Source organism: Acinonyx jubatus, chromosome A2, assembly GCF_027475565.1.
Source record: "Acinonyx jubatus isolate Ajub_Pintada_27869175 chromosome A2, VMU_Ajub_asm_v1.0, whole genome shotgun sequence".
Classification (NCBI taxonomy): domain Eukaryota; kingdom Metazoa; phylum Chordata; class Mammalia; order Carnivora; family Felidae; genus Acinonyx; species Acinonyx jubatus.
This window is the reverse complement of record NC_069383.1, coordinates 111623762-111646775: the sequence shown is the minus strand read 5'-3', so window position 1 is coordinate 111646775 and position 23014 is coordinate 111623762. Positions and strand designations below refer to the sequence as shown.

The following is a 23014-nucleotide window of genomic DNA, read 5'->3' as shown; positions in this document are numbered from 1 at the left end:
TATATGTTCAACATTTTATAAGAAATAGGCCCATTTTATGGATAAGGAAATCGAGGGTCAGAGAAAGCAGCTGACCTGGGTCACTTAGTACACAAAACCAGTCCAGCTCAAAGCTCTTTTACCTTGCTAGTGACACAGCTAAGAAAGAAGAAAGAAGAAAACCCCGCATTAATTCATAAACTTTTACTGATACCTACATATACACCATTTCACTTAATCCTGACAACAATCCTGTGAAATAAATCATAATATTGTCCCCATTTCTCAGGTGAAAGACTGAGGCTCAGGGAGGTAACATGATTTGTCCGAGGATACCAGCGTGGAGTGGTGTAGCTGAATCTCCAACCCAGTCCTCTGTGCTCCTGGTCATTGCTCGGCACCAGTTAAAGATGCAGAAAACAAAAGACATGCTCTCCAGCCCAAGGCCATGGTGAATATTGCTAATGGATGGCCATGCTCTTTCCTGCTGACTCAGCCTCAGAGACTTTTGTTTTTTTAACACGTGACCTCATACAACCACTCATGATGGATTGGAGACAGCAAGCACGAGAACAGTCCAAACCAGCGCAGGGTCCAGCCCTGCCTTCTAGAAGGGCTGCTCACCAGCCTGAAGCCTGAGCCAGGAGGGACCCCAAGCTCAGACTGTCTTCACCCCACAGGCCCCAGGGTGAGGATGGGGCCATTGCTCTGTTGCAGATAGTCAGAGCTGAGAGCAACTGCCTCATCCTTAGCCAGCCCAGCAGCATGGGGGCCGCTGAGGGATTGAGGGACAAAGGGGCAGAGGGACCCATTAGGTACGTCCCACTTGGAGCCCCAGCCTCACATGCACCCTTGCAAGCTGGGTTTTTATCACCAGTTCTCAGAGGCGGCAGCTGAGATCTGAGGTGGAGAAACTGACAAGAGATAGTCAGAATTTGAACCCAGCCTGCCCCAGTGCCCACACCCCCTCTGCCACATTGGCTGTTCTCCTTTTGCTGGGATTTCTCTGGCTCTGGCCTAAGGGCTGGGACTGGTTTTACTTGGGCTTGGGGTGTTGTTAACTGGTCAGTATCTGTCCAGACGTCCTGTCTGCTGAGATGTATTCCGAATGACTTTTTGTTTTATTTTGATAAAGCTTTCCTGAGTAATGGAATGGACAAGCCCTGAGGTGAATGTCAAGAAGGGAAGGGCCTTCTGGGCCAGAACAACAGCCCAGAGGTGAGAATGTCCAGACTTTGACTGGAGAGGAGACAGGGCCTACCAGTCTGGATATTGACATTTTTGACTCTGCTGAGTGGTTGGGAGTTCATGGGTCTCTCTCCTTGTCCAGATCTCTCTGTCTTTGTCTCTGTCTTTTTTTTTTTTTTAAGTTTATTTATTTATTTTGAGAGAGACAGAGAGGCAGGGAGGGACAGAGAGAGAGAGGGAGAGAGAGAGAGAGAGCATCCCCAGCAGGCTTTGCACTGTCAGCACAGAACCCCATGCAGGGCTTGAACTCACAAACTGGGAAACCATGACCTGAGCCAAAATCAAGAGTCAGACGCCCAACCAACTGAGCCACCCAGGCATCCCTGTCTCTGTGTCTGTCTGTCCCTGTCAACCTGTCTGTCTCTGGATCTCTCTGTCTCTCTTTAGTCGTCTTTTTTTTTGGTTACAAACATGTTTCAATTTTTCACGGATCTCCTAAGAAAAACACAGACCATTTGCCTCTGATCTAATCCGTCATGAACATCACTGGTAGAAATAATCAACACAAAATAAAACTGACATCGGCTAAAATTGTGCACAGTAAGAATAGTTATTGACCTAAAAATTGACAGAAGAATCAAATCCCCATGCCAACACTAAGATCTGCAAAAATCTGACCTGAGAGAATCTGGGTTGAGAGGAGTCACGGCCAGAATGGGAAATCCCTGGTGACAGTGGCCCACAGGCTGTAATATGTGCTATTCACAAAGGAAGTGATGAATGAAATCTTCATTACAAATCTTAGTTAGGAAAAGACTTGATCTCAATGAAATCGACCTCAATAAAGCAGAAAATGGCAATAGAAGAATGTGGCAGTGGCTTAACTACACTTTGTAGGGAATTAATCAAAGGTTTAAACGGGGTCTTCGGGGCTTATGCCAGAAAGCACTTCCTCATGTTCACCAAAGTCAGTAAAGTTAGTGTGTTTGTATTTGAGATGTCCTTGCTGTCTAATGGGGAGCCAAAGTGGACCACACCATCTGGAGAGAATATTGTGGTGCCTTGAGGTGCTCAGTAAATGCTGAGCAACTAGTGGGGTGCTTTTGATAGTCCTGTGTTGCTCGACTCTTTGTACCCTGGCCAGACAGCATCTCTAAAATACATCACTTCCTCTGACCTTCAGCAGCCCCCCACTGCTGCTAGGACCAAGTTCAGCATCCTCCCCGGTGGCCCGGTGCTGCTGGCCCTCCAGCCCCATCCCTCACAGCTCTCTTCCCATGCCCTCTGGGCTCCAGCCACACTGGCCTCCTTTGCTTCCTTGGGGAAATCGAGCTGAATGAGAGGTAGTGTTGCTCATCGGATTCAAATTCAGTCTCTGCTACTTATGAGCTGTGTGACCTTGTGCAGGTTTCTTATTCTCTCTGAGGCCTGGTTTCTTCCATCTGTAAAATGGGAATAATAGTACCTATATCAGAGTGTCATCATGAGGATGAACTGACTTAGTGCAGGAAAGCCTGCCCTGTGGGAGTGCTCAGGGATGTTCACTCTTATTCCCACCTCAGGACCCTTGTCCACGCTGCTCTGTCTGCCTAGGGGGAAAAAGGGGCCTTCACTGGTTCACTCCCACTAATCCTGCAGACCTCACCCCAAGCATCTTTTCTCCAGGAAAGCCTCTCAGAATTCCCTTATGCCCTCTCTCAGTGCTGAGCTGTGCTGATCTGATCTTGTCCGCTGCAGTGCCTGAGCCTCAGGGCCATGGGCTGGGACCTGCCCTCCTTCTGTCCCCAGCACTGCCCTGGGGTGATCTACAAATCAGGGGCCGCGGGGGAGGGTAGCCCACTCCCACCACGAGACTTGTCGACACCAGCCTGTCCTGGCTGAAAAGGAGACATGACATCCACACGTCTACCTGTGTTCTGTGGCTCCTCACACACAGGGTGGGCCTGAAGGTTCCCCAGTCCGGTCCCCCAGCCTGGGCTCTGGGGAGACGGAATAGTCTTGGCAGATGCCTGAGCAGATGCCAGCTGCCTCCCTGATGGCAGCCCCTTAATTGCTTCCTCCCATCCTTTTTGTTTTCCTTAAGGGGCTGTCAGCCTGGCCTGGGGTCCGGAGTGGGCACACAACACTGCCAGTTCCCATGCAGTGGCATCTCAGTGACTGATGAACTCTGACCCACCCTCCCTCCCGGTTTCCCCTGCATCCGGGGTAGCATCTGTAAAAAATTTTTTTAATGTTTTTATTTTATTTTTGAGGGTGGGGGAGTGGGGGAGGGGCAGAGAGAGAGGGAGACACCGAATCTGAAGCAGGCTCCAGGCTCTGAGCTGTCTGCACAGAGCCCGATGTGGGGCTTGAACTCACCATCCGTGACATCATGACCTGAGCCGAAGTCGGACTCTTAACTGAGTCACCCAGGCACCCCCAGGAGCCCACAACCACTCCTGATACAGCAAACAGCTCACAGGGCCTTTCTTTAGGGCACCAGCTTTGGCTGAGGACCCACTGTGGACCGGCCCCTGTGCTGGTGACCCGCTGGGGTCTTAACGCAGATGCTCCTCACCACTCAGCAGCTGCGATGGCCCAGCTCACTTTGAGAGGCAGGGCCTGCCAGTTGGGGGCTGGCTCTCTGGGCTTCTCACCCCAACATGCCTCAGCAGATGTGGCCCCCAGAACCTTGGAAATCAGGATCTCCCGAGAGTGGAAGTGGAGGCATGTTTAAAATGCTCATCCCAAGGCCCCAACCTGGACTGAGGAGTCAGCTCTGCTGGGCGTGACTAGACACACTTTTTCCGCCTTTCATTGAAAATCGTTAAACATACATGTGGGTATAAGATGGAAGTGTAGTGTAATGAATGATGAAAATCAACCACACCCTTTAACCACCCTGGTTAAGAAATAGAATATCGCCAGTCTGTTGAACGTTCCCCTCGGGTTCATCTCAAATTGTATCTTCCTCCCTCCTCCACCCTAAGGTATCCACCATCTTGACTTTTTGATTATTCTCTTGGCATTCTTGATGGTGTTGCTACCTTGTATATATGACTACACGGTAGAGTTTGTTTTCACCTGTTCTTAAACTTGATATAAATGAAATCTTAGTGTTGGGGTGCCTGAGTGGCCCAGTTAGTTAAGTGTCCAACTTTGGCTCAGGTCATGATCTCATGGCTCATGAACTTGAACCCTGCATCAGGCTCTCTGCTGTTAGCACAGAGCCTGCTTCAGATCCTCTGTCTCGCTTTCTCTCTGCCCCTCTCCTACTTGTGCTCATGCATGCTCTCTCAAAAATAAACATTAAAAAAAAATGAAATCTTAGTGTGTATCTTTCTCTGTCCAGCTTTTGTCACTCAACGTCAAGTTTTTGAGACCCATGCATTGTGCTGGTGTAGGAGCTATATTTCCTTCCGTTTCATAAATATGCCAGTTTTTACTCATCTGTTTTACTGATGGACTTCAAGGTTGTTACCAATTTTTGACTCTTATGGAAAATGCTGCTATGAATATTCTTTTTAATTTTTTTAAAGTTTATTTGTTTTTGAGAGATAGAGACAGAGCATGAGGAGGGGAGAGACGGAGAGAAAGGGAGACACAGAATCCGAAGCAGGCTCCAGGCTCCAGGCTCCACACTGTTGGCACAGAGCCCGACGTGGGGCTCACACTCATGAACTGTGAGATCAGGACCTGAGCCGAAGTCGGATGTTTAACCGACTGAGTCACCCAGGCGCCCTGAATATTCTTGAATGTGCCATTCGGGCAGTCAGGTGACACATTCCTATTGGGTACCCCCCCCCCCTCCTTCAAGTGCAGTTGCTGGACCATAGCATATTCATGTTTTTAACAGCTTTATTGAGGCACATTTTCAGGTGTGCATATTTAAAAATTTCAATGGATATGGCCAAACTCCTTTCCAAAGTAGTTGTACCATTTTACATTTTCAGCAACAGTGTGTGAGAGTTCCAGTCTCTCCACATCCTCACTAATACTTGATGTTTGTCAGACCTTTAAAAAAAATTTTTTTTCTGTGAATCTATATTTGTATCCAGCTTCCTAGGAGATTCTCATCCACTCAGAGGGAGGTCTCAACTCTTGCTGGACATCAGAATTGTCTGATGAGCTTTAAAAATACAGACCCTGAGGCCCTGCTGGGTCATTCTGAATCAGTGTCCTCCCAGGGTTGGAGGCAGACCCATGAAGCTTGAACAAACTGTGTGCTCCCTGATGGTCCCCTACTAGGAGCTCCTGCTGCACTAGCCTCCCTGCCAGCCTTGCTGACTTGAGGTTTCAGAGACTACTTTCAATCTCCATCTGTTGTGCTTCAGGCACTGGGCCCCTTCCTTCTGGCTAGAGGCCACGGTTTCTGTCCAGCTGCTGAATGTCTACTGTCCATGGTATACAGGGACCTCTGGGAGATTGAGGTGGGGGTAGGAGGCACTGCAGCTCTAAGAGCCCTGGTTCCCATGGCAACCTTCTTAGACCCATCCTCAGTGATAGCTTTGCCTCTTCTGTGGGCCAGCTTTAGGGAGGGGAGACCCAACAGGCACCCCTTAAGAGTAATGGGTGACACCAGAGGTTACAAACTACAGGTGCCTGGCCAGGGATCACACACACACACACACACACACACACACACACACACACACAAACACACACAGAGTCAGAACATCAATGCCAGCTGTTCTCAACTGGGGGTTTTGTCCCCTAGGGGCAAATGGGGACATTTTTGGTTGTCACAACTGGGGAGGAGATGTACTGGCATCTAGTGGTAGAATTCCAGGGATGCTGCTAAATATCCCCCTACAACAAAGTACCATACTGTTCAGAATGTCAGTAGTTCTAGAAGCTGAGAAACCCTGATCTAAAAAAGGTTACTTCCATTTCAGCGCGCATAAAAATTTTGTGCCATTTCGAAAGCTAAACCTTTATTTCACAGCTTTATCTTATGTTGAATTACATGTTGGGCCAGGTACCAGCTTCTTGTCACTGGCTAGTTCCTCTAAAGCAGTGCTTCTTAGACTGCCTGGTGAAAGGCCAGTATTTCCTTTTTAGTTTCAATCTATTAGAGACTGATAAATGTGAAAAATACACCAGCAATGAACTATTGGAAAATGACAAAACAACAAAGACATGAAAAATCCAAGCCACTGATCAGACGCTGGGATGTTGTGGCAATGTCAGATTGCTATAACAGTCTCTCTTCTCTGTTTCTAACTTACCTGTTGCTGTCCATTAAGAAATAGTTCAAGAAAGGCCCTGGTCCACAGATTGCACTTTGTGGAGCTCTGCTCTTAATACGGCTGAGGCTGTGATTGCCTCAGACTCCCTAATCCAGGCCCCAAACAGCTCCAACACCTTCCAGAATTTCTTTGTACTCTGTGCGGCCCCCCACTCCCTCTGACTTTCTTAGGTAGCCACCTCCCCTGCTGTCTTGGCTCCCAGACCCACTGATATCACATGCTTTCTGCTGGGGACATCCCCAAATACGTCTCCTCCCTGAGGGGAGATCCGGGGCCAACTGTCAGTCAGGGTTGATTCTGTCCCCGTAACCGTGTGGAGGCAGAGCTTGGCGAACAGTGCCTGGTGGGGCAAACTGGAGGCAGAGACCCCTGGGAGGCAGTGCTCCAGAGAGCGAGGCCCTAAGGTAAAGGCTAGAGTGGCAACAGGTCAGGCTTTGCTCCTAGCCAGTCCTGGGCACAGCCCCTGGCTCTGCTGCTTACCAGTTGTGGGACCTGGGACAAGTCACTTCTCCTCAGTGAGCAATGGTCATTTCATTAACCCCCCGTTTCCCCTCCACCCTCACAGGGTGGATGTGAGGATCTGGAAGGAAGGTGCATATAAAGGTTGCATCTTGGAGCCAGATCCTAGGCAAGAGCCCCACACATACAGGAAGAGGAGGGGAAAGAGGAAGGCTTCTGGTGCTACCAGAGTGTGGCCAGGTGAGAAAATGATGGCATACTTCCACATTGGTTGGGGAATAACTGCTTCCCAAGTCCCCCTCCCCCAAGTGTCTCCAGGCCTCTCCCCCAAGACCCCTGGATCTCCCATGATCCAGCAACCAGATGGTTAATGCCTCGCCCAGCAGGTCCCTGGCCATCCTGACTGGCCAACACCATCACCCTGGCTGGATTCCCTGTGCCTCTGGGAGTCTGGTGGCTCAGAAAACATTCCCTTCCTCCTAGGCCTCAGTCTCCCATCTGTAAAGTGGGTGGGCTGCATTTTGGACCAGAAGCTCTCTCTGGCACAGTATGATTACAAGAATTCAACCTTCAGCAACTCTGTCATTCAGTCTATCTCCTGGTTTCAGGGGTATTCGTCTTTTTCTTCTCCTGAAGTCATAATCCCAGGCAAGCAGGCACGACTCAGTCATGGCTGTCACTCCTGAATTTGTGGCAGAGAGAAGACCTGGAGTTCACTGTAAATGATAGAAAAAGGTGTGAGGCAAAGCTCCGAAGGTGGGGACAGTGGAGACAGCCAGGATGGAGTGAGGAGGCTCTTGCTGTGTCCCCTGCCTGGGATCCTGATGGCCCTGCTGCTGCCTGTCCAGCACTTCCCATACATTTACCCCCACAACAGCACCATTTAGTAGGTGAGGAGCTGAGGCACAGAGAGGCTAAGTGATAGGCTGAAGGTCACACAGCTAGTGAGGGCAGAGTGGGATGGGAACCCAGGTCATCTATTGTACCCTGCTCCCCACTGCCTCCCCTTGGGAGGTGTTTGAAGGGTGCTTCTGGAAATATTCCCCTGGCTACCTCCTCTCTTACTCATCTGTCCTCACTGAACCCAACCTGGCCATCTATCATCTGTCCCTGTGACCCCCTTGATGTCCTTTGAGACATCTACTCATTCAGCTCCAGCCACACTGGCTTCCTTGATGGTCCTCAAACATTCCAGGCACAGTCCCGCCTCAGGGCCTTTGCACTGGCTGTATCCTTTGCCTCATTTGGAGGTCTGCAGGGCTGGGTCCCTGAGTTCCTCCATTTGTGTAAAGATTTGCTCAGAGAAGTCTCTGCCCCAACAGACAATTCTCTCAGCCTACTTTATTTTTCTTCAGTGTGCTCATTTCAACTATATTCTGTTGCATATTCTGTTTACTGTCTGCCTCCCCTAGTAGAATGTAAATGTTACATGATTTATTCTCTGCTGGAGCATAAGAGCTGCTCAGCAACTCTTTGGTGGGGGAGTGAATGAATGATGGGGTACAATTGAATGCGTGGGGTCTGGGAATAAATGGTACCAGATTGTCATGACTGTAACCATTATTATCTTTCTCTCAGTGCCTCTGCTGCCCAAGCCCCAGGCAGGCCCTGGTTTGGGGACAAGAAGATCCCCCTTCCCTGATAAGAGTGGTGACCCCAGTCTGACCCCAGGTTTTCCTTGTCTCTGAAGTGGCATCAGCCTGAAACTCTTGCTGTCTCCTGAGTCCCTGGATGCTACGTGACACAGTAGCCCAGAGGCATGCAGTGTCCCCAGGGAAGGCTGTGGCACTTAATAGCCTCATTAAATCTAGCCATGATGGATGGTCAGCCTCACTCAACTGGAACCCACGTGGTGGCAAGGACTTTGATTGACTTGTGGCCAGGATTCCCCTTGGAAGCTTGCTCTCTTCTTTCCTGTAAATATTTTTCAGTGTCCCAGAACAGACCAGGAGGGTACTTGGAACCAAAGGTCCCTGGTTCTAGTCCCAGCCCTGTCTCCCCAAGGCAGAGGCATTTCCTGTCTAAATGAGGACTTTTTTTTTTTTTAGTTTATTTATTTATTGAGAGAGTGAGAGTGTGTGTGTTTGCAAGCAGGGGGAGGGGCAGAGAGAGAGGGAGAAAGAGAGAATCCCAAGCAAGCTCTCTACTGTCAGCATAGAGCCCGATGTGGGGCTAGGTCTCACCAACTATAACATCATGACCTGAGCCGAAACCAAGAGTCAGACACTTAACCGACTGAGCCACCCGGGTGGCCCATAAGTAAGGACCTTCTGAGAAGCCCCTAGTCAGTAAGGAATCCAAGCCCCGCTTGAGTCACCAGCCCCAATGGGCACATCTGTTTAGTGGGAACGGCAACCCTACTGGGAGCCCAGCACCTTGGGTTGCAGTTCTGACTGCTGTCCGGGGTCTCTGTGACCTTGAAGTTGTTTCTTCCCCTCTCTGGGCCTCAATCTCCCCACCTGCAAAGTGGAGACAAAAGCCCCTCATGTGGTACCATGCCTCTCCAAGGACGGATCCAGTCTTTGCCCCCTCCCTTTGATTCTTGCCTCAGTTTCTGAGATGTGGGTCTCACTGGCTATTGCCAAGGGGAGAGGGCGGACGGGATACCAGCATACGTACCTGTGTGTCAGGTGGATGCCCCACAGTGTGGATGGGGAGAGGAGCCCAGGGTCAGGGAGGGGTCCCACCCCATTTGCCTCTCGGTCCAGGCACCTTGACCGTCTGGCCTGCAGGGACGGCCACGTGGTGGGAAACAAGGTAGGGGGGTGCACAGACCAGCGTTGCCAGAAGTGCACCGGAGCCCGGCCGTGGGCTGCGTGTGCCCCAGTGCTCACTTTGCCACGTTTGCTGTATTGAATCACACCCACCCACACGTTCGCACGGAGACCATAACAGAGGCGTCTGTGTTGAGAAAGAACAGCAGAGCGGGTATGAGGGTGGGCTTGGGACCAGCCCTCCTGGGTTCAGGCTCAGAGCCGTGTGACCTTGGCCCTTTTCCTTGCTCCATGTGCCTTGGTCTTCACGTTCATGACACGAAGCTAATCATCGTCCCCACCTCGTGGGGTGACAGAGAAGGTTATTGTGGCAAAAGCCGGAACAGTGCCTACTGCAGAGTAAGACTTAATACACGTTGGTTATTTTTATCCCCATTTTTTCAGACCGGAAACGGCAATCTGAAAGCCAATGCCTGGCACGTAATTGGGAGACAGGTCTTGCTCTGGGAGCCCTTTGAGGCCTCGGACCCGCATCATTTCATGAAGCTGTCACAACCACCTGGTGCCCGGGTGATGTTGTGCCCCCTTTATGGACACAGAAAAGTCCTGGGCCAGGCAGCACAGGATTTGAATCCAGCACTGTTGGCCTCTACACCTCCCCACCAGGCTGTCCTCTACCTAGGACTCGGTAGGCAGGTATGGGGGGGCGAGGCCCAGGAGTCAGGGTGGGAAAGGGCGCTGGCTGGGCCTGGCACGTGGAGCCCCTGTAGGGCCATAATTGCGGCATTTCTGTCACCTCTGCCCAAGGGCCCCACAATTTAATCTGCATACTCGTTAATGGTGCCTGCCCAAGCATTTGCTCCCAATTATTGCGCCGTGAAGGCAGAGCCAGGAACATTAACAGGCGTGCCACCTGTTTCCTGGCAGGTGGCCCTGTTGGTGCACCTGTCAGACAGCCGCCCTGGCCCATGCCGAAAATGCTTGGTGGCATTTTATTTCTTGGCTCAGAAGTGTCTCGGAACCATCACACAGATGGGCTGCTTCCCCTGGCTGGGTCTGAGTCTCCCGTGGGGTTGCATTCTGGCTCTTGGCCTTGGAGCGGGGGGGGGCGGGGGGGGGTCTGGTGAAAGTGAGGGGGTCCGGAAAAGGTAATCCCCGCTCTGCCACTTGGAAGCTGTGTGATGCCAGAGCAGTCACTTGCCCTCTCTGAATGTCAGTGCCCCATCTGTGTTACAGGCCAGCAAGGAGGCAGTGATTCTCCACCCTGGTACCCAGAAAGTTTCTGATTCAACCTTAGTTGTTTTAAGCTCCCCAGGTGATAATCACCAGTGATAGGGTGAGGCTTGATACCTGCAGAGCCCTGAGCTCTGTGCCTGGCGTGTAGTAGGGCCCGGTAAAGGCTGTTTCCTTGTGACACAAGCCCAGCCCTTCCAGTTTATAGGACATTCTCACCTCTCTTGTCTCCGCAAAGCAGCCTAATGATTGTCCGAGCTCTTGGTCACTGTCTTCATTTTACCAGTGGGGAAACTGAGGCCCAGAGTGGGGAAGGGACCACACGAGAGAGTGGGGGCTCCATCTTAACTAGCCCAGGCTTTCTCGACCCCAGAACTCTTGCTCCTGACCCAAAGAAAGGACTGTCTGCCATTCTGCCAATGTTTAACCCTGGCAGAAGACCAGAAGAAGGTGGCTGGACCTTCAGAAGCAACCAGATTCCACCCATGTTATCACTGCTTGTGTCCCCACCCCAGTCCGGTGGCCATTGGTGATCCCTGGCCTCCAGTAGGGCCTCCTCCCTGCCTCCACCCTCCCTGCCCCCCCAGCAGCCATAGGATGGTGCTAAACCATGGCCAGACCATGCCCCTCCTCTGCTCCAAATGCTGCAATGGCTCCCACCTCTCTCAGGAAAGCCAGAGTCCTTAGGAGGCCCTGCATTATGCCCCCTTCCCCTCCCCTTGCATACCCCCTTCCTACTGCCCCCTCCATCCTGGAGCAGTCCCCCCCCCCCGCCACCTCATGGCTGCCTCCCTCTTTTCAGCCTTTCTTTAAATGTTACCTTCTTAGTGGGGCCCTTTATGACCCCTCCTCCATTTATTTTTATTTTTTTTTGAAATTTTTATTTACTTCTTTTTTTAAAAAAAAATTTAATGTTTATTTTTGAGAGAGAGAGAGAGAGAGAGAGAGACAGACTGTGAGCAGGGGAGGGGCAGAGAGAGAAGGAGACACAGAATCCGAAGCAGGCTCCAGGCTCTGTGCTGTCAGCACAGAACTCGACGCAGGGCTCGAACTCACAAACTGTGAGGTCATGACCTGAGCCAAAGTTGTACATTTAACCGATTGAGCCACCCAGGCGCCCCTTAAATTTTTATTTACTTCTACATGGCACATATAACACAGGAATATCCCTGGGGCATTTTAAAGGCAAAAATCTCAGACTTTTTTTGTTACATGTGTATCTTCAATAGAGTTTTTCCTAAGTGTAATTATAAGAACAGCATTAACCCAACCGAATTAAGCAGAATCTCTCCACATCAGCTGATACTCAATCCTTGTGCAGTTACCCCTGTTGGCTCCCAGTGTCTTGTCATACTCAGTTTATGCAAATCTAAGGTCCCCAGATTGTATTTGGTTGATGGGTCTCAATTCTCTCTTAATCTGTAGCAACCACCTCCCCCCACCCCAGTTTTTTTCACTCTAATTATTTCTTGGGATAACCAGGTTGTTTGTCTTGTGGAAATGCCTCATGGTGTCATTTCATACATTCTTTTGTCCCCTGTACTTGCTGTCAACTTGTATTCGAGTCTAAAGCTGGATTTGGTTCAGGTCTAATTTTGTAGGCAGGAATATGTCATGGGTGGTGCTGTGGGCTTCCTTCCACATCCTATCAGGAGGTACACAATTCCAGAATGTTCCACTTTGGGTGATGCTAAGATTGGTCCAGGGGGCCAAATGCTGTCTGCTTGTCTCTCTGTCATAGGGTCTCTTTCAGCCTTCCACGGATGGTCAATGTTGCATCCTTTATTTCGTTAGGACTGCAGAAAGGTGGTTTTCCAATTCTGTTATTTCCTCTGCACTTATTTGCTGTGGTTTTTCTGCTAAGAATGGCTTTTCCTTATTAGGTCCCCCCCAAATACCATTCATACGAGAAGACAGGATAAATGCTTCATTTTTTACCTTCAATATCTGTTTATAGAATAATGAACTGGTGCCTTAACTACCTCCAAAGGGATCAGTGAGATTGGTTTTTTTTTCTTCTGAGAATCACAAGCACATGAATTTGTACACTTTGCAGTCATTATTCTTTCTGATGCTCAAAGTGACCCAGATTAAGCCGGTGGGAGCCCCCTGAAGCTGGCTTCTTTGTCCCGTCGGCCTGTCCCCATCAGACTTGGAGGGTTTGCTTACTTTCTGGTGCCAGAATGTGTTCGAGGCTCATCTTGTACTATCTCCTCCCCAGTCCTGGAATCAGCCACTTCTCCGGGGGCCCTTGGGGGCCCTTTTAGTGGGAAAAGATGTTTAGAGACGGTAGTCTGGGTTCTGGGGATACTACCCCCTTACTACTTTCCCTCTGTGCCCCGATACCCCTCACCCCGCTCTGTTTACTTCTAGCATGTTTCAGCTCTAACATACTGCAAATTTACTTAATTATTACATTTGTCATTTCTTCTCTGCCCATCCCCCCCCCCCCCCCCCCCCCCAGAATATCCATGAAGGCTTGATTTTGCCCATGGTTGTATATCTCTGGGCCTGGCACACAGAAGGTGCTTAATAAATGTTTGTTGAATGAGTGAATGGATGGATAGATGGCCCTTGTCCTCCCCCTCCCCAAGCCTGGAGAAGTAATGAAGAGGGGTCTGCCCCACCCCCACCCCTCCTCTGCCTGCAGAGCCTCAGGGCCTCTGTCTTTCTTAGATGAGTAGAGCTGGGAGGCAGAAATGTCACCACTTGGCCCACGGGGAAGAAAGGGCCAGCCCCAAGAAGATTAAAGGCATGTCTGATGAGATGCTAATTTGTTTCTGGTAGCAGGCGGGTGTGGCAACAGCCCTGGCCTCTGGGGCTTTGTGACGCTGAGAAGGAATGGAAAAGGCAGAATCTGAGGGGTAGAGGCTGGTCTGCATCCCTCTGTGATTGGTGTCCTTCTCTTAGCCCATCTTTGAGTTCTGTCCGCTCATTTTTGAGAGGGTCAGATGTCCACGGCCAGCTTGGACCTGAGCTCAGGCCTCCTGACTCTCCCTCTGGGCTGATCTGGTGTTCACCCCTGGTTTCCTCTCCTCTGAGAAGTCCTGTGCTCTCCCACACTGTCCCTGTGGCTGCCATTTCTGCAAAAGGAGCCCTGTGAAAATCTGGGGGCCACAGAAGGGAGGTGCCTGGCAGGTGTGTCTGAGATAACAGACAAGCATTAAGCGCCTGGAAACCAGAACCCCAGATATCCATTCCTGACTGCGGACTCTGCTGTCTGCCAGGCCAACTGCTCGCTGGAGGCTAGGAACCCATCATGCAGCTGAGGCCTCCTTCCACTGCCTCCCTGACCGGCCCTGAAGGCAGCTTGGAGATATGAACATATCTCTCCATGTTCTGTTCATCATTCCCTCATTGTGCATTTGCTGAGTCCCCGGTCTATGCTGGAATCTGGGACTCTTAGAGGAGGGAGGCACTGGATTGGCCAGGACTCTTTTGGGTCCAAGTTACGAAAAACCCAACCCAAACAGGCTTAAGCAGAGAAAGGAATTTATTGGCTAAAGTAACTGGAAAGGGATATTGCCGACTTAAGGTGTGGTGGGTTCCAGGTGCTGAGAGGACCACATCATCAGGGTGTGATCAGCCTCAGTCCTCCCTCCCCTTTCTCTCTGCCACCAGCAGCTCCAGACTCACGCTGTTTTCTGTACCCACGGCCCCCTCAGGGGGGAAGGAATTTCCCTTTCTGAGTAGTTTCATCCTAAGTCCCAGAATAATCTCTCATTGGATCGACTTGGGCCATGTGCTCATTCCTGAGCCAGCCACCAGGGGTGGGGTGGGAGTGTGCCATCGCCAAGCTCTGGGTCAAGCGCTCTCCTTGGGGGGATGGGCGGTGGCGCCAGCTCTCCCCACACTGAGTGCGGGGAGCGGAGGGGCTCCCCGGGGAAAATGGGTGATACTGCTGGAAGAAGAGGAGCAGGAGGCAGAACAGCGGGGGGCCCCCGCAGATGCCAGCTGTCGGAGAGCTCACCACCTGGAGAAGCTGGCCTGCGCCTGGGGAAAGGTGTTTATTGAGCACCTACTGTGCTCTGATAAGTGGAGTCATTGTTTCCTCCCTGGGGCCCCAGGAGGTGCACATTCCTGTCCCCTGGGTTCAGATGGGAAAGAGACTCAGAGAGAAGCAGCACCTACAGTCCGGGAGCCCTTAGTGTGCAGGGATCGTGTCCTCCTCAGCTCTGCTTTTGGTATAGCACCGAGCACAGAGCCAGCGAGCTTCTCAGGAGGACCTGGGTCTTCTGGGACCCAAGGAGCCACCTCCCAAATCAGCTCCGAGCAGCTGGGCTGGAGTGACTTCTCGGTGTATCCTGTGTCTTCAAGATGAGGCCTTGAACTTGGGAAGAGATGGGGAAATAAACTTACTCCTTCCCGCAGTCCTCCCTCCGGGGCTCACCACAATGTACACAGGCCCACTCATAGGGACTCTTGTCTTGTGCTCACCTCTCTTGGCTCCTTTTCTTTAGGATAAATTCTTTCCCGGGGCCTCCGTGGTGGCTCACCTGCCCTGCTCATTTGCCTGAGGCACCGAGGTCCATCTCTTAAACCTGAACTCCACTTAAACTGAAGTTGGGCCTCTGCTACACCTACCAACAGCTCTCTTAATGAGAATGCTTACATGTAGTATTTATTGAGCGCTTACTGTGTGCCAGGGTTTGTTTTGGGAGCTTTATGTTTACCCTATCTTTTTTTTTTTAATGTTTATTTATTTTTGAGAGAGAGAGAGAGAGAGAGAGAGAGAATGGGCAAGGGGCAGAGAGAGAGGGAGACACAAAATCCAAAGCAGGCTCCAGGCTCCAGGCTCCGAGCTATTAGCACAGAGCCCGACGCAGGGCTCGAACCCACAAACCGCGAGATCATGACCTGAGCTGAAGTCGGATGCTTAACTGACTGAGCCACCCAGGCGCCCTTATGTTCACCCTATCTTATTTCCTCCTCACAACATATAAGGTCTTGACACACTCCTGTGATTGCTCTCCAGGCCATTTAACATCCTCAGGCTCCCTGTCCCACCCTGCCCTGAGAGCTTCCTTTCTTCATCTGACCCGTGACAGTCCTGGAGGCAGGTGAGGTGCGGTCACTGTGTCCATTTTGCAGCTGAGGAAACCAAGGGAAACTTACCTAAGGCCACACGGGCAGGGAGTTTCCAAGCTGGGTTCCATCCCCAGGTGTGTGTGTGTGACCCCAGTGTCAACGCTCCGGCTTGGCCGATCCACCTCTCTATCCATGTGTGGCTCTGGCCCGGGGGACGTCTTCACCTGTGGGGCCTGGGACACTTGCAGGGCATCCTCCAGGGTATACTGGTGACAGGAAACCCTCCTAGGCCAGGCTGCTGGATCTCGCCACCCCCCCGCCCCCCGCCCCCGCTGTCTCAATGCCCTCTCTGTGCATCCTTATTTATTGTACTTTCCACATGTGCCTGAAACCACTGGGGCCATTTATCTTCTCACCAAAGGCAGCGACGGAGGTGGGGGGCAGCCTCGTTCTTGGCCAGAGTTCTTGCTCTGGACTCGGACTGGCTGGGCTCCTGCCCTGGCTCTGCTGCTTAACAGTCTGCGTGGCTCTGGGCAGGGCAAAGCCGGCAGGTGCTCAGTACAGAGCCTGGCACACAGTAGGGGTTTAACAAGAGCTCCCTAACAGCCTGGCTGCGGTGGTGGCATAGTCTGGCAGCTGGTATCAGACTCTGCCACTTACATGCTGTGTGAGCCTGAGGCTGTCTTGTACCTCTCTGAGCCTCAGTTTCCTCATCTGGGAAGTGAGGATGATCCTAGGACCACCCTGGTGCACTAGAAGGCTTAACTAAGATGTGCATGGAAAGCACTGGATTCTTGACTTTCTTGTCTGACCTTAGCCGGGCCGTCACCTGGATGGATTTCCTGTCTCCACTCACACACAGGTGTTGGGCTGCATGTAGAATAACCATAATATGAATAGTTGTGATTTATTATTTATCAAGCCCCTACTGTGTGCCAGGACTCAACTAAGTGCTCTGTGCACAGGCTCATACAGGCCCTACTGTATGAGAGACAGGAACTGTTAGCCCCATCAGTCAGATGAGAAAACAGGCTCAGTGGGGCACACTGAGCCAGGATTCGAACTCAGGTCTCCAGAGACTTGTGATCTCTGACTCCTCCCCTCACTGTTTGCTAGGTCAGAGCTTTTCTGTTCAGCAAGAGGAAGGGATACCAGATGCATTTATTGAGTTCTTGCTGAATACCCGGAGCACTCCTCATTACTCCCATCCATTCCACTCAGTCAGCCAGCCGGGTGGATTCTCTCTGTTACAGACAAGAGTCATTGTCAGGATAAGGAGTGAAGAGGCAGGGCCTACGTCTCATCATTATGCACCAGCGACCCCATCGAATGCCTGTGCTGAGTGTAGGGGACACGGGACAGGTGGACCCTATCCTTGTTTCAGGGAGCTCCCAGTTTCAGGGGTGGATAGTCAGCTTCAACCTAGTATGAACAGAAAGCATTATTGAGACCCGATAGCAAGGATTTCCAGCGATCAGGGGTCTCTGAAGTCTGAGCAGACCTTCCCAGGCAGAGAAGTTCAATGGTGCCATGCCAGACAGGACAGGCATTTGAGGTGGAGGGCCCTGCAAGTGCAAAGCCTGGGGGCATCAAATAGCACCGCCTGGGGAAGGCAGAAGGAGGGGAATCTGCAGATTTTGGCAAAAGAAGGGGTAGGCAAGGTGAGTGCTTTGGGAGAAAGAAGACTGCGGTTTCGGGCCCGGGTGCCCCATGAAGGTTTGCCTCAGGGTTCGGAACACCCTGGTGCTTCACTCCCTAGCTGGGGCTGCGGTGGAGGAAGGGACTTGCTGCCACGGATGCCACTGCCGATGCCACCGCTGCTGGCTCTGGGGAAGATTATCTATTTTAGCAACTCGGTAGGGTGGAGGCTGGGAGCGCCCAGCCTCTGCCAGTTAGCACAGGCGGCTCCGGAGCAGAGCGCACAGAGGAGCGCCTGGCTCCAGGAGCGCAGGGAGGCTTGGGCAGGTCGTGTCCCTGGCCCTGGGCCCTGAGGGCCCCGAGGGGCTGATGCTGGCTGTGTCGCTCAAGTGGCGGCTGGGCGTGGTGAGGCGGCGACCCAAAGGTACTGAGTGGGGAGATGGGCAGGGGGCAGCCGGGCTGCCTGCCCAGGGGCTGGGCGGCTGGACCCGATCCGGTTGGAAGGCGGAGGCTGAGGGCTCCTGGGCACCTGGGGCCTCCTTCCCTGCCCCGTCTCTGCCTCCACCCCATCTCTTCTGGCACTGTTTGGGCTTCGCTTCTGTTCCGGGTTTCTTTCTGAATCTGTGTGTGTGTCTGGTTTCTCTCTGCCCAGCCGGCTCTGTTGCCTTCTGCACCTCTCCATCTCTCGACGGTTTGTCCCCGCACCGCCCCCACCCCCCACCTCTTTGTCTGGCGGAGTCTCTCTGTCTCTCTGTCCATCTTTTTTTTTTTAATTGTTAATCTAGTCTCATGGACCATATTGTTTTCAGATTGTTGTCCTCTGTCTCTCCATCTTTCTCTCTGCCTCTGTCTCTTTCTGTTCTCTGCCTCTTACTGTCTCTCTCTTTGTCTGGTTCTCTCTCATCTTTGTTTCTCTCTGCCCCAACCTGTTTTTTCCTTGTCTTTCTCTCCCCTTCTGTCTTGTTCTCTCTCTCTCTCTCTCTCTCTCTCTCTCTCTCTCTCTCTCTCTCTCTCTCTCATGGTCCCTGTCTGCATCTGACTGTCTCTCTTCCTCTCTGCTTTCCTGTGTCACAGTCCCTTTCATTGTCCCCCTCACATGGCATGTCGCTGATGGCCTTTATTTTCCCTTCTGTTTGGGGCATGAGGTTGTCTTGGTCGAGCTGGGCCGGCAGGGTTGCTGCTTGTGTGTGTGTGTGGGGGTGGGGGTGGGGGCCAAGGGCTGTGTGTGGGCATTCAGGGCCGGGGGGCCGTGGGTGGAAGCAAGACTTGACCCTGGGTGACATGGAGTGTGTGCTGAGCCCCACTGTGTGCAAAGCCCCATCCTGCACAGGCGGCTCCAGGAGGGGGCCCGGGAGGGGGGAAAGGCTGAGGGGTGAGTCAGGGTCAGAGTAGTGTCCAGCTGGGAGTCAAGCTGCCCAAGCTGTGTGACCCTAGGTTTCATCTGTGGCTTCCCTGTGCTGCCATCTGTCCGTCGACAACATGGAGGGGAGGTGGGAGACGGTAGATTCACAGTTTTTATGTTGCCGGCCTCAGAACTAAGAATAATCATGCTGTTAATAAGAGAAACAGTCAGTGACATTAATTCAGTGCCACTGTGTGCCAGGCAATACATTCACTTAGTGATTCCTCACAACAGCTCTGCAAGGTTGGTCCCGTCCTTATCCCGATTGTGTAGACGGGGAAACAGGCACAGAAAGGGTAAGTGGCTTGCTCTAGGCTACACAGGCAACACTCAGAGGCTCTCTCAAGCCAGCTCTCCTAACTGCCATGAACATTTTCTGGACTCGGAGGAGCCTACAAACAGAGGGGCTGCCTGAGGAGTGGTCAAAGGGTAAGGTAGTAGGGTCTTTGGGGGTATCAGAGGGACTCTAGGCTCTGTACTTGCCCTCAGGCTGCTGCTGGTCTGACATGTAGAGGCCTTTGTCAGTCCCTTCCATACAACAGAGCAGGAAAAACTTGGAGAGTATCAGGAACAGAGTTTCCTTTGGGGCTTTCCAGGGACTCCTGTGTTGGGACCGCCTCCAAGGGAGAAGTCCCCTGCCCCGTCAAGGCTGTTGTCCTCCTCTTCAGGTCCACAGACCCTGAGAACCGGGTGGGATCCTCCTAGGCTGGAGGGATAGACAGATACATCCCGGGCTGTCCTCGGGTTTTGGAGAACAGCCAACTAAATACTGTGGATCAGGCTCTGCCCCCTTGGAGGTGGAGAAAGTACTTGTATTATCTATAGCCCACCTGGATTCAAATGCTATCCCCGTTCTTCCTTCCTGTGCAGCCCACTCAGAACCTCAGTTTCCTCTTCTATACGATGGACCCAGGAAAGGCCACCCTTCTGAGATTGCAGTGATGATTGGGAAAGACTAGCGCAGAGCCTGACACACAGTAGACACCTGGTAATTTTGAATTTCATGTAGCCACTCGCTTCCTACTCCCACCCCAGCCATATGCACACCACTGACCCCAGGGTGGTGTCTGGGACCAGCAGACCTGTAACAAAACAGAGGGGGGAGCGCACCCCAACTGGGGGCACACGGTGTGCTGGCGTGTGCCAGGCTCCTGTCTGACATCTCTCCACTTCTTTGCCGGGGGCTCTGTCAGAGGCACAGGGAACTTGTTTTCATCCATTTGTGAAAATGTAAAAGCTCAAGGGAGAAGGATTCAAGGGGGGAAGATCGGAGGAAGGGGAGGTGTTTCTTCCGTTTATGTTTCCAAAGCATTTTTTTTAATGCCTAAGGGCACATCTTCCCACTTCTAGCCGGTATTTTCTAGCAGGCCTTCCTGTCCCCTATCTTTTCTGGGTAAGGCCCTTAAGTTCTTTACCCTGTGATTGTTTAAGGGTGGGGGTCTCTGGGCCTTGCGGCCAGATGAGACCCCTCCTGTGTCCCTCAGACTGGGATTTGAGGCTTTGCCCAGATTTGTGAGCTGTACTCCCCGCCCAGACCGGGACTGGAGATAGGAGGTGTTCAGTCCTGACTCAGCTTCCCCAATTTTGGTCAGGGGTCCGAGGTGAGAGGAAGCACCTAACGTGCATGCACAGATGGAAACACGGCCCTGCTCCATCTCAGACAGCCCTGACAGTGTCTGGATGTCCGCATTGGGACAGTGAGGAAACGGAGCCCTCGGGGGTGGGGAGGGGCCTGTGGCGCTGGCCTGACTCTAACATGCATGTCCTGGACCCCAGTGCCTGCAGAGGACACAGACATTCCCAGGCCACTGTGCCTTCTTTCCTAGCCTGGGCATAATGATGGCATCACCCCAGAGGATTCTGGGCTATCAGATCAAGGTTTCCTATGGGGCTATGCTTGGGCCTTTGCGGGCATAAAATGGTCATGTTTGATTCAAAGAGTGAGGGATTTTGTTTGCTGTGTGTGGATGTGAGGGAGGAAGGATATACAGAGCACAGGCCCTGGAGCCAACAGCCAGGGACTTATCCCAGCTGTGCAACTGGGCCTAGTGGGCCTCAGTTTTCCCGTCTGTAAAATAGAGTTAATATTAGAGCCTTCCTCCTTGGGTAGGCTGCAAGGACAACTGAGGTGAAATTTTCAGAGTGCTAGGTGTCAGGGCCCCCGAAGGAGATCACTTGCAGTTCTTGACCCAGAGGGCTTGGGGGAGGAGGAAATGATGTGTAGATGATGTCGGCACTTCAGTGCGATGGGGTGGGGGTGGGGGTGGATGGGCCCACTCGGTACCCGGAGAAGAAAGAAATGCTTTTGCTTGAGGGAGGTCAAGGAAATCCCCCCTGAACGGAGTTTTTAAGGATGAATAGGAGTTTGCCAGGCAAAGGGACTAGCTAGCACAAATATCTGAAGCTTCAAAGATCTGCCTCAGGGAGCTGAGAACTTTGTGAAGAGTGTAAAGAGAGAAGGGAGCCAGGGTGGAGGAGGCAGGAGGTTATGGAGTTTGGACTCTGTCCAGAGGTCCGTGGGAGCCATGGAAGGTCCCTGAGCAGGAGAGAGGGGAGAACAGCTTTTTGTGTTAACATAGGCTCTGGCTACAGTGCAGACTACAGGTGAGGATGCAGGGAGGGGACTAGGGTGGGGTCCAGGTGAGAGGTAGGGAGCTAGGGCTCTAGGGTAGGTGGAGTTGATGGATGTTGAGGCAGTAGACTATGCTTTGCCATTCACGATTTCAACAGGTGTCTGTTAGCACCTGTTGTGTGCTAGAACTACTGTTCTAGGCCCCAGGGGCACATACGGTAGGGAACTAGATCGACCTAAATCCGGGCCCTTCTGGAGCTGACATTCTAGCAGCGGGAAAGCGAGGAAAATGTATGGCGGTGATACGTGTGTGCAGAAAAATAAAGCAGAAAGAGGAGATGGGGTATGTGGGTAGTGTGTGCGGTTTTAAGTGGTGTCTTCAGAGAGGGCCACACCGAGGTGACATTAGAGCAAAGCCTTTATGGAGGTGAGGGAGGCCACATGGCTATCCAGGGGAAGATGTGGCTGGCAGAGGCCGCAGCCAGTGCAAAGGTCCTGAGGCATGAACATGTTGGTTGTTCCCAGGCTGGCAAGGCTAGAGCAGAGGGGCTGAAGGAGGACAGAGGGTATGGGCTCAAAGAGGTTCTGAGCAAGGGCGTTATTATCTGGCCTCCCAGGCCCGGGTGAGGAGAGGGGATGTATTAGAGGAGCAGTGGGCAATTTTAGGGATAACAAGGTTATCCCAAGGTTAAGGACAGGAATCCCTCTTGCTGGCTACATGGCACCTCCTGGGCACAGGGAGGGACTGTGCCTCACCCTCCCGAGCTTTCTCTGCCTGCACCCCCTCCATGGTGCACATCTGTGATGAATTATTTACTCCTTCCTTCCCCTCTGTAATGAGGCTCTCTATCTCGCCTCCACATCCGGCTCCTGGCATTTCTCACAGTGCAGCAGCTGCATTGGGGTCTCACATCTGACTCCCAATGGGGAAGCCAGCCCCTCCCTCCAGTGCCTGAACAGCTCCCGGCTCCTAGGCCTCTGCCCTCCTCCATGCCCAGACTGGGGAGGGCACCAGAAGTTTAGATCAACTGCAGTGTCTCAGAGACCACGGATTTCTTTTTTTATCAAGAAGGCAGAGATAAAGTGCAAACCTCTGGTCCTGTTCTTTGTTCCCCAAGCATTTATTGAGCACTTACTGTATGTCAAGTGCTATGCTGAGTACTTCACATGTACTTTCTTATTTTCATAACAACCCTGTGAGTTATGAACTAAATTGCCCCATTTTGCAGGTAAGGAAACTGAGGTCCAAAGAAGAAGTGACTTTCCAAGGTCACACAGCTAGGAAGGAGATGGTGGAATCTGTGCCCTGCCCCTGCCCCCCAGGCAGTCTGACTTCCAAGCCCAAATGTCTCACCACAGGGGCATTTCTCAGTGGCCAGTTATCTGGCCGCCCTGCCAGCAAGAAGGGACCCCTCTGTTGCATTCCCAGCATGTGGCTGCTGGTCTGTCTTCCCCAGGCTCCCTCAAGGTTCTCCGCCCTCCCTCTGCTCCCCCTGCCCCAAGACAGCCCTGTAGAGACAGCATTGGTGCCTCCCCAAGATTGCCCTTCCAGGCTAAGGGGCCCCATTTCTCA

General features: G+C 52.1%; 1 protein-coding gene across 5 annotated transcripts in view; it reads left to right on the top strand.

The window, feature by feature from the left end:
• Window positions 1–23014, top strand: part of GRIP2 (glutamate receptor interacting protein 2) — a 95296-nt gene that overhangs the window by 19333 nt on the left and 52949 nt on the right. Inside the window, exon 1 of one of the 5 annotated variants that reach the window (XM_053218898.1) lies at window positions 17685–17891. The exons of 1 other annotated variant lie outside the window; for it this stretch is intronic. In XM_053218898.1, coding sequence (XP_053074873.1) covers window positions 17837–17891 — 55 coding nt within the window. In that variant the 5' untranslated portion in view covers window positions 17685–17836. Of the gene's footprint in view, window positions 1–17684; window positions 17892–23014 lie in introns of those variants that run through there. 3 more of the 5 variants (XM_053218895.1, XM_053218899.1, XM_027042723.2) reach the window with 3 other exon arrangements.